This window comes from Rhinatrema bivittatum, chromosome 16, assembly GCF_901001135.1.
Source record: "Rhinatrema bivittatum chromosome 16, aRhiBiv1.1, whole genome shotgun sequence".
Lineage (NCBI taxonomy): Eukaryota > Metazoa > Chordata > Amphibia > Gymnophiona > Rhinatrematidae > Rhinatrema > Rhinatrema bivittatum.
Genome location: NC_042630.1, coordinates 5,127,063 through 5,143,562, shown reverse-complemented (window position 1 = coordinate 5,143,562; position 16,500 = coordinate 5,127,063). Strand labels below are relative to the sequence as shown.

Here is a 16,500-nt window from a genome sequence, read left to right as displayed (position 1 = left end):
CTCGGGTTAGTGCAATTAGCTCAGCTTTTTGTGCAGACGTTCCTGGAGGTAGAGGCTCAGCCTCGATGATGTCGTCCTCAGAGACTACAGCATAACCAGCGACCCGAATTCCATCTATAACCTGGCTGCTCCCATCAGTGAATAAAGTCCAAGCTCCCTGCCAGGGTTGATCTCTTAGATCGGGTCGACTGGAATGTACTGTGGCCATAACTTCTTCACAGTTGTGGGTGACTGGTTTGGGAGCTGGCAATAGGGTTGCAGGATTCAGGTTTTTACTGTCTTGTATTTGGATTTCGGGAGTTTCACATAATAAAGCTTGGTATTTTACAAGACTAGAATTAGTCATCCATTTTGGTCCATGAGTTTCTAGTAGTCCTTGAATAGTATGAGGAGTTGTCACTTGCAGAGTTTGTCCAAATGTTAATTTAACGGCTTCGGGTATTAATAAGCATGCGGCAGCAATGCTTCGAAGACAACCTGGCCATCCTTTTGCAACATTGTCCATTCCTTTTGACAGATATGCAACAGGTCGTTCCCATGAGCCTAGAGTTTGAGTCAATACCCCAATGGCCATCCCTTTCTTTTCATCGACAAATAGATGAAATGGTTTCAGTACATCTGGTAACCCTAGAGCAGGGGGTTCAATCAAGGCTTCTTTCAGTTGATGCAATCTTGCTAGTTCGTGTCTTTCCCATTGAAAAGGTTGAGACTCTGCTTCTTTGCCCCGCAACTTGTCGTACAGGGGTTGAGCAATAATTGCATAGTTGGCAATCCACAATCTACAGTATCCTGTGGCTCCAAGGAACGCTCAGAGCTCCTTCTTACAAGTGGGTACAGGTTGATCTCTTATCGAATTCATACGGGAGATTCCAAGGAGACGAGTGCCTTCACGGATTTGGAAGCCCAAGTACTCTACTTCCAATTCACAAATTTGTGCTTTCTTTTTACTTGCACGGTATCCTTTGGAGTACAACGTCTTTAGCAAGTGGAGGGTGGCTACTGCACATTCAAGATACGTTTCTCGAAACAACAGAAGGTCGTCCACATACTGTATTACTGGCCCATACATAACTTGATACGTCTTCAAGTCTTTTGCCAGTTCACCAAACAACGTAGGTGAATGCTTGAACCCTTGAGGCAAGCGAGTCCATGTGTACTGCTGCTTTATTCCAGTGTGTGCATTTTCCCATGTGAAGGCAAAAATCTTCTGACATTCCTCCGCTACCGGAACGGAGAAGAAAGCATCTTTGAGATCAATGACACTGTACCACTTTGATGCAGGGGAGACTTGAGCCAAGATTGAATATGGATTTGGTACGAGGGCTACTAGATCTGCTACTTGATTATTTACTCTTCTTAAATCCTGTACTGGTCGGTAATCATTTGATCCAGGTTTCTTTACAGGCAACAAAGGGGTGTTCCAAGCAGATCGGATTCGCCGGAGAATGCCCAAATCATACAGTCTCTGCAGATGTATCTGGATTCCTTGCCTGGCCATATATGGAATGGGGTATTGAGGTTGATTGATCACCTGTGCATTCTGTTTCATCTCTATCCATATGGGGGTAGCGTCGATAGCTATTCCTCCCAGGTTCTGTTCAGACCATACTTGGGGTACACTATCCATTAGCTGTCTTCGTTTTTCGTTGAGGAGGGTGTTGTCTTCATATCGATGCTCGATGGTTCGCTCGACTATGGGAAGATGTAGTCTCCATTCTTCTTGGAGGGGACAAATGAGAGAGACTGGATTATCAGCGAAGGATGCTTTGATTTCACCAGTGGACTCGAATTGTAAATTGGCTCTTAATTTGCAAAGAAGGTCTCTCCCTATGAGTGGCACTGGGCATCCCGGGACGTAAAGAAATTGATGGGACACTAATTGTCCTCCCACTCGAACTTGGCGTTTCTGGAGGATGGGGGCGATCAGCGGCTTCCCAGAAGCTCCAACTATAGAGATGTTCTTTGAAGTGGGCGTGGTTATAGCAGTTGTCATTACTGATCTTTGCGCTCCAGTGTCCAGCAATCCTTTGAATGTCTCAGTTCCCACTTTTATTTCCACCAAAGGATCAAGGGGAAGATTTCCTTTGTCTAGTCATGCTTCACTGTCTTCGCCGGATGTTTCACCCAAGGCCATCTGCCATTCCGCTTCCTTAGCTTTGGACGGAGTATATCCTTCCTGCTTCAATTGCAGGGACTCCGGGCACTCAGACTTCCAGTGTCCTTCTTGTCTACAAAATGCACATTGATTAATTCCTAACGGCATTCTTCCGCCTCTAAACGGTCCTCCTCTACTCGCTCTTCCTCTAGGCGGCCCTCTTGAGGGCGATCTGCCTCTTCCTCTGGGTCCAGGATATCCTTGATAGTGCCTGGACGGATTCCCAAAATTAGTCTCTTCCAGCGCTGCGGCTAACAAACTGACACTTTCTCTTAACTTTCGACCACTTTCCTTTTTATCCTTCTTGTCTCCGTCCGGCTCTCGGTTTACATAGACTTTGTCTGCCATCGCTTTTAATTGGCTGATAGTCATTCCCTCAAATCCTTCCGATTTCTGTAACTTCCGGCGAATGTCCGGACAGGATTGTCCGACGAAGCTCATCACTAGGATGGATTGATTTTTGGAGTCTTCTGGATCAAATGGACTGTACTGCCGATATGCGTCCATCAACCGCTCCAAAAAGTTTCCGGGGGTCTCATCTCTTTTCTGCAATACGTCCTGGATTTTTCCCATGTTCACAACCTTCTTCTTTCCCTTTTTTAAAGCTTCAAGAAACGCTGTTTGATAAGCAGCGATGCGCTCGCGCCCCGCTGTGGTCTGGAAATCCCAGGCTGGATCTACAAGCGGGGCTTGTTCTTTTACTGCTTCGTCGGGATTACCATCTGACCCAGCTCCTTGCCGAGCTGCCTCTTCCAGATTTAATTGTATTTGTCGTCGTTCTTCAGTGGTAAAAAGGATGGAGGCTAAATGCCGAATGTCAGCCCAATTGGGATTGTGGGCTGCAAAAATTCCTCGTAAAAAATCTATCATCTGATCTGGTTTTTCAGCGTAAGAGGGCCAAGCTGTTTCCAGTTAAAGAGATCACTGGAGGTGAAAGGTATGTAGGTAAATAATTTTATAGTTTGTGTAGTGCGATATTCGTTTTCTTCGGTCGGGACCAAGGGAACTACTGTAGAGGTTTCCCTAATTGGTAGGTGCAAACTTGTGGCTTGGGTTTTGCTACGAGTGCAGTCTGCCACGGACGACTCGCCGCCGTCTTCAACTTTCGCTGCCTCAACTTCAAGTCTTACTTCGGGAGTTGGTTCTACTCTAGGATCGGCTTGCGCATAGGCGGGGGTTGGTGGCAAGTTATACAATTGAGGACAACTAGGAACATATGGTGGCGGCAAGAGATGTTCCGCTTCAGACGGCGCTGCGGGCGGCAGGGGTTTAACTTTTTTTTTCTTGAGTCTCTGAATTCCCTTGCACTACAAATATGGCCGCCGCAGATGACGCATCATCTTTGACACTCAAGATGGCCGCCTTTCCCCTTCTCTTCCGGTTTGAGGACTTCCGGTCCCCCATTTTGTGCACCTGAGCCACCATTACGAGGGCGGCTCCCTCCACTAACTTCTTTGCCCATGACGGAGGATCCACAATGACTGCAATCCAAGCAGTTATGTACGGTATATCTTCAGGGCAACCCGGATTCCCTTCTTGGGTAACGATTTTCTGGACCCTCGCGGCCGTTAAGAAATCGAAAGTTCCCTTCGGAGGCCAATTTACACACAAACTAGGCCACCTATGGGCGCATCGTTGAATCATTCCGGGTTTCGTACATTTACGTCTATCGAACACTTCACTATAGTGCTTCGTCATGACTTTTAACTGAGTTGAATAGCCCCCTCCCATTAGGATAGAATCACAGACAAAGGAGGGAAGGGAAGACGGATAGGTAAGGGGTCCGTATCCGTCAGACACAAAAGGGTCACACTCGCCTCGACTAGAACGCGGTCGCCCGGTCTAGAACTGCGAGGCCTTTCACTCTCTTTCACACAACAAGAAACCTATTCCCGCTATTGTACACTTCGCTATTTTTTTCTTATGCACGTGGCTTTCGGAACAGAATTCCTACTAAAACACTGCGCGGGGTGTGATCAAGGCCCCCTCGGTCCGCTTGGGGACGGACCAGCTATTCTTTATCTATTCTCCACTTTTTTCCCCTGTTTCCCAAAATACTCGCCTGCAGGGTTCTTCCGATCGTCACGAAAGCCTTCTTCCCGGATCACCAGCCCAGAGGTCTCAGAAGAATTTCTGTGGAACGGTCCCCTCAGAAACCTGATCACTGAACTCGGCGGTGGCCACTCACCAGGTAAGTCTGGGGGATCGCTCCGCCACCAAACTACCGGACCCACTGGGGGGCTAAAATAGCGTCCCCGGTACCTCCTGGCTGGCTCGCCAAATGTAACCGTCTCTAAAAGTCAGTAAGGAGGTCCAGACAACTGATCCGCAAAGATAGACTTTTATTGCCAGCAAGATGCAGCTAAGACAAAGGCTTAGTACAACTGCATGCCACGCCCCCTTAGGAGCAAACTTTTATACACTTTACAGTTCTTATCTATCGCACATGCGTTTTACTTTCTGCTGAACAAACAATTTGCAAACTGCTGAACAAGCATTAGCTAGCGTGGTCCTCTAGTAGGTGTAGCTTATGATCAGACTATTGTTTCGTCATTTAATTGACGTGTTAGACATTTTATAGCGCCGTTCGTATTAATGCAATACAAATTATTATTCCAAAATGGAGTCACGTTCCACTAAATGTTAGTGCGTAACTGCGTCACTACGTATTATGTGCCGTCTGCGTTGCAAATGTTAATACATTCAAAATGGCTGTGCGTTTCACTGCTGGCATGGTTAGTCGAGAGGCTTTCAGTCGTCTCATTGTTCAGACGTTCACAAAATCGAACTCCTTCAGCTCCACCCTCACAGGTCCTGTAGAGTCCGCCCTACTGTGGCTGGGGGTCACTGGCTGACTCAGTTTTCCTGCTCACTGCCTGCTAATGACAGCAGTGCTGGAGCCAGAGTTCTGAGGGTGGGGTCAGAGGGAAAGGATGTGAAGTCCGGGCTGCAGACCAGATTGGCTCGGAGGTCCACGTGCAGGCTGTGCATGCACTGACAGTGGAGGAATTAAACCTCCCAGAGTCCATGACTGAGCAGCTCTTGCTACTTCCAGTAATGAGGTTCTGGACGTTGCACTGCAGTGGACGTTTCCTTATTTTCTCAGTTTGAGCACTGTCTCATGATGTTTACTTACAGCAGTTTATTTTTTATTTTATTTATTTACCGACATTCAATCTCAATCGAGATATCACACTGGTTTACATTCAGGTATTGTAGGTATTTCTCCTCCTTTGACGTTGTTGGAATCATCGCGAGATGACGTCATTCCTGTATTGACTTGTTTCCATTGGCTCATGTGACCCAATAGCCCACCTGATTTAAACAGAGGTTGTTTGCTCTCGGTCTCTGCTCGGCGTTGGAAGTAAACAGGGACATTGTTATCCCGAGTAAGGATTCCATATTCGAGACTACCAAGAAAGCTAAGTAGTTATATATACATTTACTTATATATATATTTTTTCCTTTTAAAAGGTTGGTGACACTGCATAGCTAATGGAGACATTTTTGTCTGGCTAGAACATTTACAAGATAGGCTCCTGATGAAGCTTTTCAAGTGAAACTTTGGCTGTGGTTAAGCCTCTTTGTCGTTCCGGTTTGCAGTTTGACCAGGCTTAAAATGTTATAATTTGACACATCCGCTCAGCGTGTCCAGACTATGTGTTGAAACTTTGACATCAAGTTCCACTAAGTGGTTATAGAAGAGGACTTAAAAAGCTTTGTGCAAAACCCCTTTTCCAGTAAGACACTGTTTAAAACCGCAAGTGATTGAGAAGGCCGAGCGATCTCATTCAATGGAAGAGATGCGATGTCTGGCTGGCTTGCTGATGCGCTCTATCAAATAGTCACAGTATCATTAACACAAGATTTTCAAAATATGATTGGCTTATGGGAAAGTATCATTTGTGATTGAGTTTGATTGATCCCCCCCCCCCCCCCTTTTTTTTTTGTTAGTTTGATTAGTCTGGGATTCTTTTTGCTCCCTTTTTTTTTTGTGATTGTTATAAAGTGGCATTCATAATTGTGACTCCTCGAGGCGAGGGTAGGGCTGGTTACAGAGCAGGCATGCGCAGGCAGGTACTCATCAAGTCCATATTAACATTGATCTGGTCCTTCATGTTTTTGTGCCTCTATATATTCCGATGTTTTTAAGTTAAATTGCTTAGAATTATTTATTCTTTCAGGTTTATTATCTGAATAGCTCTTGGCAGAGGGAATACTTAAGATTTATTTATTCTAAGCCTTTTCCTAAAGGTGGGCTCAGGGTGGGTTACACAAAGAAAGATGGGAGGTTACAGATAATTTGTGGCCTGTAATGAATCCTGCCCTTAGATAAACTGCAAGCCTCGTTCCCAGGCTTCATTTCACAAGCCAGGACTGGTTATACCTCACGGAGACTGAATCCATGACTCGTGACAAGTGGAAAACATTTATGCAGACAAAGCCCCATGAATCTTTTTATTGACTTTGTTTTCAGGCTCAGAGCTGCCGTTTTCATTATCCATCAATAGAAATCACTAAATCTCTTCTGGTTCCAGTTCAGTGGTAGAAGTGACCGTGAGGTTTCAAACACTATAGAAGCTCTTTCCAGGCTTCCACAGTCTCCTTTTTAAAAACCTCAGTGACTTGGGGGATGCTTCACTGCTGTTTGTCATCAGAAGCCTGGGCCCAGTGCACCTGGAGTGAGCTTGGCAACTGCAAGAGAGACCTTACAGCCAAGGAGAGAGGCCCTAGGACAAGATTAAGTTTATCCTCTCAATCCCCAACCCTCTTCAAAGAAACAGTTTTAAGAAATAAAAAGCTGTTAATAAGGGAGGATAATGAGGCGAGAGATCAGGGGAGCGTGAGCACAGCGCTGGCACTGAGAGGGCTGCACAGTGTGTGGGTCCTGTGTCAGGAGTGAGGGGCTGAGGAAGCTGCCACCCTCTTGGACACTCAGCAGGTTATGAGGCTTTTCCTTGGAGAGATGTGAAGATGACCCAAAGCCATTCCAGGTCTGTTTGCAACCAGTGACTCTCTCTCTCTCTCTCTCCTTTCTGTGTTTCAGGACAGGCAGACGTCCTCTTCAGAAGGATTCCCGTGCCCGTGATCGCTCTGGTGCTACTTACTGCTCTGTCTCTGGCTTTGATTCTGGGTATAATAATCCAGGCAGGTAAGTGAGAGGCACCGGGACGCTTCCTGTACACAGCACCGCACAGCAGGAGGGAGAGAACCACAGTGCTGAGTAACTGCCCCTGTATAACAGAAAGGAAAGGACAATTTACAGGGGTTTAAGGTCAGCAGACAGATTGCAGGCCCGATCCCCATTGGACTAACCTACGGCATTTGATGGCTCTCAGGATGTGGAGTCGCTTTATCCGGGCGGGGCAGAGAGCAGGTCAGGAATCAGAGAGTGAGATGTTGCAGGCAGAATCTCCCCCAATAAGGAGGGGGAACGGGGGTCAGGATGCAGAGAGTGAGATGTTGTACACAGAATCGCCCCCCAATAAGGAGGGGGAACGGGGGTCAGGATGCAGAGAGTGAGATGTTGCACACAGAATCTCCCCCCAATAAGGAGGGGGAACGGGGGTCACGATGCAGAGAGTGAGATGTTGCACACAGAATCCCCCCCAATAAGGAGGGGGAACGGGGGTCAGGATGCAGAGAGTGAGATGTTGCACACAGAATCTCCCCCCAATAAGGAGGGGGAACGGGGGTCAGGATGCAGAGAGTGAGACGTTGCACGCAGAATCTCCCCCAATAAGAAGGGGGAACGGGGGTCAGGATGCAGAGAGTGAGATGTTGCACACAGAATCTCCCCCCAATAAGGAGGGGGAACGAGGGTCAGGATGCAGAGAGTGAGACGTTGCACACAGAATCTCCCCCCAATAAGGAGGGGGAACGGGGGTCAGGATGCAGAGAGTGAGACGTTGCACACAGAATCTCCCCCCAATAAGGAGGGGGAACGGGGGTCAGGATGCAGAGAGTGAGATGTTGCACACAGAATCTCCCCCCAATAAGGAGGGGGAACGGGGGTCAGGATGCAGAGAGTGAGATGTTGCACACAGAATCTCCCCCAATAAGGAGGGGGAACGGGGGTCAGGATGCAGAGAGTGAGATGTTGCACACAGAATCTCCCCCAATAAGGAGGGGGAACGGGGGTCAGGATGCAGAGAGTGAGATGTTGCACACAGAATCTCCCCCAATAAGGAGGGGGAACGGGGGTCAGGATGCAGAGAGTGAGATGTTGCACACAGAATCTCCCCCCAATAAGGAGGGGGAAAGGGGGTCAGGATGCAGAGAGTGAGATGTTGCACACAGAATCTCCCACAATAAGGAGGGGGAACGGGGGTCAGGATGCAGAGAGTGAGATGTTGCACACAGAATCTCCCCCAATAAGGAGGGGGAACGGGGGTCAGGATGCAGAGAGTGAGATGTTGCACACAGAATCTCCCACAATAAGGAGGGGGAACGGGGGTCAGGATGCAGAGAGTGAGATGCTGCAGGCTCCGCTAGTCTCAGGCTTGCATCCTGGGTAAATGTGAGCAGCTTTATCCTCCTCCTGCTGGGAGTTACCATTTTACTTTCCAAGGATCTGAAGCAGAATCGCCCCCCAATAAGGAGGGGGAAAGGGGGTCGGTTCTTCATGTGATCAGAACTGGGAGGTGGGCAGTGTTATTATTTAGGGGACCCTGTTTGAGGGGGGGCCTGGGGATGGGGGGGGGGGGGGCAGTTCTTCCTACAGGCCCCTTTATTTCTCATTTTCTGTCTCCTCGAGAGAGGATTTTCTTTGCACGCATTTATCTTATTTATTCAGGCTTGACGAATCGCCTGACAAAATAAGGGATGTACAGGAATTAAACCCCAAGTATAAATAATAAAAGATCCACAAGATTATACAGCACAGATAAAAGAAGCTAAGGGTTGTTGCTGTCCAAACGGGGTTCCAGGCTGCTCGCCTGCTTTCTGTTACATAGAAACATAGAAATGACGGCAGAAAAAGACCAAACGGCCCATCCAGTCTGCCCAGCAAGTTTCACACTTATTTTCCCTTACGAGGATTTTGTTGCATGTGCAGGAGGGGACTTTGCCTGTCCTGTTTTTACACAGTGCGACACTGCCTCAGCTGTCTGAGACCAACGTGCAGGGCACCCAGGAAAGATGAAGTTTGATTGTCCTGGGTCTGACAAGAAGCACCATCGCCACCTAGTGGCACACGTGTGAATATTTTATTCTGAGCTGCAGCCAGAGACCTTAATACACAGGAACAGCAGATAACAGCACATAAAGAGCAATTGTCCCATCCAGTCTGCCCAGTTCTATATCCCAGCTGCAGCCAGAAACACTTCACTGATTTATAGCATAATCCCTTCTCATCCAAGTCACCTTATGTCGTCTCCTTCTTTGGTTCTTTGCCATCCTGACTAGAGAGTGCATCACTCCCCATATTTAATCCAGCATTCGGCAGTCCTTTACCACAAATTTAGAAAATAGCTACCAAACCTACTAAAACTGTTTCCTGCACATCTGGATGCCTACCTTCTATGGTCTTGCTGGACAGTACCCAAACAAAAGTCTTCATTCACTGTTCATGGTGGGGCTCACACAGATGCTCACATGCACAAGGTACAAACATGGGGAGTTACTCCAGATGTTGTGCATGGGCCAAAATGCACACTGCAAGGACTAATGAAATTCCAACAGCTTGCCTGAAGGATTTAAAAAAAAAATAAACAAAAGAGGAAAATAGTTGGAAGTTTCTTATATTTTCTATCGCAAGATAGAAAATAGTTATTGTAAAAGGTACTTAGGAAACTGGACAACTTGGGATGGGTTAATGTAGGCAGAGTCCATTACCTATAGGACTGGAAGGATCAGGGGATGGGAGCAGAGATACAGAGCCTGTCACCTCTAGGACTGGAGGGATCAGGGGATGGGAGCAGGGATACAGAGCCTGTCACCTCTAGGACTGGAGGGATCAGGGGATGGGGGCAGGGATTCAGAGCCTGTCACCTCTAGGACTGGAGGGATCAGGGGACGGGAGCAGGGATACAGAGCCTGTCACCTCTAGGACTGGAGGGATCAGGGGATGGGGGCAGGGATACAGAGCCTGTCATCTCTAGGACTGGAGGGATCAGGGGATGGGTGCAGGGATACAGAGCCTGTCACCTCTAGGACTGGAGGGATCAGGGGATGGGAGCAGGGATACAGAGCCTGTCACCTCTAGGACTGGAGGGATCAGGGGACGGGAGCAGGGATACAGAGCCTGTCACCTCTAGGACTGGAGGGATCAGGGGATGGGAGCAGGGATACAGAGGCTGTCACCTCTAGGACTGGAGGGATCAGGGGATGCAGGGATACAGATCAGAGATACTGAGCCTGTCACCTCTAGGACTGGAGGGCTCAGGGGATGGGTGCAGGGATGCAGAGCCTGTCACCTCTAGGACTGGAGGGATCAGGGGATAGGAGCAGGGATATTCCAGTGGAAACACTGAGAGGAGAGGATCACCTTGCTGGTGGTTGAAAGGAATCAGTAAGTTTTTGCTTGGGACATTGACATTGACTTTTTTAAAAGTATTGGGGCAAAGTTAACTATTTGGGAATATTATTTAGTGTGTTTGTGTGTTTGTGCCTTTAATAGTCAGGCAGTGAATAAACAAGTTAGACTGTTTGCATTTTTAAATAGTCAGTCAATAAGGTAGCAGTAGGTAGGCAGTGAATACACAAGTTAGACTGTTTGTATTTTTAGTCAGTCAATAAGGTAGCAGTAGGTAGTGTGTTTATTTTTTAAAAGTCTGCCTGACTATTAAAGTGTCCTCCAGACTTTTAAAGAGCTAAGTGTTTTATTTAATAATAACTGAGTGCATTGTATTGAAAAACAAAACAAAAAAAAAACCACAAAAAAAAAAAAAACAACCCACAAAAAAGTAGCCAGAAGCTAGAAATAAGCTAGGAGCAGTATATACCAAAGTAAAAAAGTTGAATAGTTCAGCTCAGTTACTCACCTTGGAAAGGTGTTGAGGTAGTGTGATTAGGTTTGAATAGGGAACAACATTTGTTAATCAAGGGAGCTGTGAGTAATGCCCACCCACCCCAAGCTCATCCCTTAATTTATAGGCAGGTGCCACTTGCACAAAAAAAAAAAAAACCCATCAACAAAAACTTTATTGAGAATTCGATCAGACCCCAGTAGGCCACTACCAGACATATAGTGAATTCACTAATACATTTAAAGGAACTTAGACACATTCCTACTCCCATAGCAACCTAAAACTTAACTAGGAACTGATCAAAATTGAGATGAAGGCAGCAGTCCAGCAGCAAGAGGGGGGCTTCCCAGTCTTTTGCATCGAGTGTCACATGTATGATTTTTTACCCACCGGTGAGAAGTTGTACATGTGCATGCGATGCAAAGAGCTCCTGGCTCTCAGAGAACGAGTCCGATCTCTGGAGGCTAGAGTGGCAGACCTGGAGGAGCTGAGGGAGACAGAGAGGTATATAGATGAGACCTTCAGGGACAGAGTAGTCCAGTCCCAACTTCAGACTGGTGCTGCCTTGGAGGAAGAAGGTCTCATAATGGGAGAGCACCAACCAGATGTAGCAGGAAAGGATCCTGTAGCAAGGACCTGCTCTCTAGGTGATGCATTGTCCTTTCGCACTGAGGATATCTCCCCAAGGCCTACTGCCCAGGAGGGAAGGGTTAGGTCGGCCGTCATAGTTGGTGATTCGATTATTAGGAATGTAGACAGCTGGGTGGCGGGTGGGCGTGAGGATCGCCTGGTAACTTGCCTACCTGGTGTGAAGGTGGTGGACCTCACACGTCACCTAGATAGGATTTTAGACAGTGCTGGGGAGGAGCCGGCTGTCGTGGTACACGTGGGCACCAACGACATAGGAAAATGTGGGAGGGAGGTTCTGGAAGCCAAATTTAGGCTCTTAGGTAGAAAGATTAAATCCAGAACCTCCAGGGTAGCATTCTCTGAAATGCTCCCTGTTCCACGTGCAGGTCCCAGAGGCAGGCAGAGCTCCGGAGTCTCAATGCGTGGATGAGACGATGGTGCAAGGAAGAGGGATTCAGTTTTGTTAGGAACTGGGGAACCTTTTGGGGAAGGGGGAGTCTCTTCCGAAGGGATGGGCTCCACCTTAACCAGGGTGGAACCAGACTGCTGGCGCTAACCTTTAAAAAGGAGATAGAGCAGCTTTTAAACTAGAACAAGGGGGAAAGCCGACAGTCACTCAGCAGCGCATGGTTCGGAGAGAGGTATCTTTAAAGGATACTAATGATGCATTAGAATTAGGGCATCCCGACAGTGAGGTTCCAATAATAAGAAAAGCAGTCCAAGTGCCTGTAACTAAAAACTCACCTGAGCTAAAAAATTCTAACTTATCCCTATCAATTAAAAAGCAGAACAAAAAACAAACTTTGAAATGTTTGTATGCTAATGCCAGAAGTCTAAGAAGTAAGATGGGAGAATTAGAATGTATAGCAGTGAATGATGACATAGACTTAATTGGCATCTCAGAGACATGGTGGAAAGAGGATAACCAATGGGACAGTGCTATACCGGGGATACAAATTATATCGCAATGACAGAGAGGAGCAGTCGGGAGGAGGTGTGGCGCTTTATGTCCGGGATGGCATAGAGTCCAACAAGATAAACATCCTGCATGAGACTAAATGCACAATCGAATCTTTATGGGTAGAAATCCCTTGTGTATCAGGGAAGACTACAGTGATAGGAGTATACTACCGTCCACCTGGTCAAGATGGTGAGACGGACAGTGAAATGCTAAGAGAAATCAGGGAAGCTAACCAAATTGGTAGTGCAGTAATAATGGGAGACTTCAATTACCCCAATATAGACTGGGTAAATGTATCATCGGGTCACGCTAGAGAGATAACGTTCCTGGATGGAATAAATGATAGCTTTATGGAGCAATTGGTTCAGGAACCGACGAGAGAGGGAGCAATTTTAGATCTAATTCTCAGTGGAGCACAGGACTTGGTGAGAGAGATAACGGTGGTGGGGCCGCTTGGCAATAGTGATCATAATATGATCAAATTTGATTTAATGACTGGAAAAGGAACAGTGTGCAAATCCAAGGCTCTCGTGCTAAACTTTCAAAAGGGAAACTTTGATAAAATGAGAAAAATTGTTAGAAAAAAACTGAAAGGAGCAGCTACAAAAGTAAAAAATGTCCAAGAGGCGTGGTCATTGTTAAAAATACCATCCTAGAAGCACAGTCCAGATGTATTCCACACATTAAGAAAGGTGGAAAAAAGGCAAAACTATTACCGGCATGGTTAAAAGGGGAGGTGAAAGAAGCTATTCTAGCCAAAAGATCTTCATTCAAAAATTGGAAGAAGGATCCAACAGAAGAAAATAGGATAAAGCAAAAACATTGATAAGACAGGCTAAGAGAGAATTTGAAAAGAAGTTGGCAGTAGAGGCAAAAACTCACAGTAAAAACTTTTTTAAATATATCCGAAGCAGAAAGCCTGTGAGGGAGTCAGTTGGACCGTTAGATGATCGAGGGGTTAAAGGGGCACTTAGGGAAGATAAGGCCATCGCGGAAAGATTAAATGATTTCTTTGCTTCGGTGTTTACTGAAGAGGATGTTGGGGAGGTACCCGAAATGGAGAAGGTTTTCATGGGTAATGATTCAGATGGACTGAATCAAATCACGGTGAACCTAGAAGATGTGGTAGGCCTGATTGACAAACTGAAGAGTAGTAAATCACCTGGACCGGATGGTATACACCCCAGAGTTCTGAAGGAACTAAAAAATGAAATTTCAGACCTATTCGTAAAAATTTGTAACTTATCATTATAATCATCCATTGTACCTGAAGACTGGAGGATAGCAAATGTAACCCCAATATTTAAAAAGGGCTCCAGGGGCAATCCGGGAAACTACAGACCGGTTAGCCTGACTTCAGTGCCAGGAAAAATAGTGGAAAGTGTTCTAAACATCAAAATCACAGAACATATAGAAAGACATGGTTTAATGGAACAAAGTCAGCATGGCTTTACCCAGGGCAAGTCTTGCCTCACAAATCTGCTTCACTTTTTTGAAGGAGTTAATAAACATGTGGATAAAGGTGAACCGGTAGATATAGTATACTTGGATTTTCAGAAGGCGTTTGACAAAGTTCCTCATGAGAGGCTTCTAGGAAAAGTAAAAAGTTATGGGATAGGTGGCGATGTCCTTTCGTGGATTGCAAACTGGCTAAAAGACAGGAAACAGAGTAGGATTAAATGGGCAATTTTCTCAGTGGAAGGGAGTGGACAGTGGAGTGCCTCAGGGATCTGTATTGGGACCCTTACTGTTCAATATATTTATAAATGATCTGGAAAGAAATACGACGAGTGAGATAATCAAATTTGCAGATGACACAAAATTGTTCAGAGTAGTTAAATCACAAGCAGATTGTGATAAATTGCAGGAAGACCTTGTGAGACTGGAAAATTGGGCATCCAAATGGCAGATGAAATTTAATGTGGATAAGTGCAAGGTGATGCATATAGGGAAAAATAACCCATGCTATAATTACACAATGTTGGGTTCCATATTAGGTGCTACAACCCAAGAAAGAGATCTAGGTGTCATAGTGGATAACACATTGAAATCGTCGGTTCAGTGTGCTGCGGCAGTCAAAAAAGCAAACAGAATGTTGGGAATTATTAGAAAAGGAATGGTGAATAAAACGGAAAATGTCATAATGCCTCTGTATCGCTCCATGGTGAGACCGCACCTTGAATACTGTGTACAATTCTGGTTGCCGCATCTCAAAAAAGATATAATTGCGATGGAGAAGGTACAGAGAAGGGCTACCAAAATGATAAGGGGAATGGAACAACTCCCCTATGAGGAAAGACTAAAGAGGTTAGGACTTTTCAGCTTGGAGAAGAGACGACTGAGGGGGGATATGATAGAGGTGTTTAAAATCATGAGAGGTCTAGAACAGAGGTAGATGTGAATCGGTTATTTACTCTTTCGGATAGTAGAAAGACTAGGGGGCACTCCATGAAGTTAGCATGGGGCACATTTAAGACTAATTGGAGAAAGTTCTTTTTTACTCAACGCACAATTAAACTCTGGAATTTGTTGCCAGAGGATGTGGTTCGTGCAGTTAGTATAGCTGTGTTTAAAAAAGGATTGGATAAGTTCTTGGAGGAGAAGTCCATTACCTGCTATTAAGTTCACTTAGAGAATAGCTACTGCCATTAGCAAGGGTTACATGGAATAGACTTAGTTTTTGGGTACTTGCCAGGTTCTTATGGCCTGGATTGGCCACTGTTGGAAACAGGATGCTGGGCTTGATGGACCCTTGGTCTGACCCAGTATGGCATTTTCTTATGTTCTTTTCTTATGTTCTTATGATACAGAGCCTGTCACCTCTAGGACTGGAGGGATCAGGGGATGGGGGCAGGGATACAGAGCCTGTCACCCCTAGGGCTGGAGGGATCAGGGGATGGGAGCAGGGATACAGAGCCCGTCACCTCTAGGTCTGGAGGGATTAGGGGATGGGAGCAGGGATACACAGAGCCTGTCACCTCTAGCACTGGAGGGATCAGGGGATGGGAGCAGGGATACAGAGCCTGTCACCTCTAGGACTGGAGGGATCAGGGGATGGGAGCAGGGATACAGAGCCTGTCACCTCTAGGACTGGAGGGATCAGGGGATGGGAGCAGGGATACAGAGCCTGTCACCTCTAGGACTGGAGGGATCAGGGGATGGGAGCAGGGATACAGAGCCTGTCACCTCTAGGACTGGAGGGATCAGGGGATGGGCGCAGGGATACAGAGCCTGTCACCTCTAGGACTGGAGGGATCAGGGGATGGGTGCAGGGATACAGAGCCCGTCACCTCTAGGACTGGAGGGATCAGGGGATGGGAGCAGGGATACAGAGCCTGTCACCTCTAGGACTGGAGGGATCAGGGGATGGGAGCAGGGATACAGAGCTTGTCACCTCTAGGACTGGAGGTCTCAGGGGACAGAGTTACAGACCTTTTTAGAAACAGTATGGAAGGGACTTTGGAATTGCACATCTGCAGCTTCTTTTGCATTTCTGTCAAAGCATTGAGGTTTGTAAATAAAATGAAAATCTTGGGAGTAAGCACCAAGGTGGTGGCGTGGATTACAAACAGGTTGACTGACAGGAGACAGCGTGTGAGGGTAAATGAAACCTGCTCTGAAGAGAGAACCATGTTAAGTGGAGTGACACAGCAATCAATGTTGGATCCGGTTCTGTCCAATATCTTTGTGAGTGACATTGCACAAGGGACAGAAGGTAAAGTTTGCCTATTTGCGGATGATACTAAGACCTGCAATAGAGCGGACATGCCTGAGGAGAGAATGAA

At 46.5% G+C, this 16,500-nt stretch overlaps 2 protein-coding genes across 3 annotated transcripts in view; one reads left to right on the top strand and one right to left on the bottom strand.

Annotated features, from left to right (window-relative positions):
* Positions 1–16,500, bottom strand: part of LOC115078357 (killer cell lectin-like receptor subfamily B member 1B allele C) — a 359,813-nt gene that overhangs the window by 206,704 nt on the left and 136,609 nt on the right. The window lies entirely within an intron of this gene.
* The window catches only part of LOC115078355 (early activation antigen CD69-like), a 43,717-nt gene that overhangs the window by 17,447 nt on the left and 9,770 nt on the right, over positions 1–16,500 (top strand). Inside the window, exon 2 of the mRNA XM_029581259.1 lies at positions 7,203–7,307. Coding sequence (XP_029437119.1) covers positions 7,203–7,307 — 105 coding nt within the window. The remainder of the gene's footprint in view (positions 1–7,202; positions 7,308–16,500) is intronic.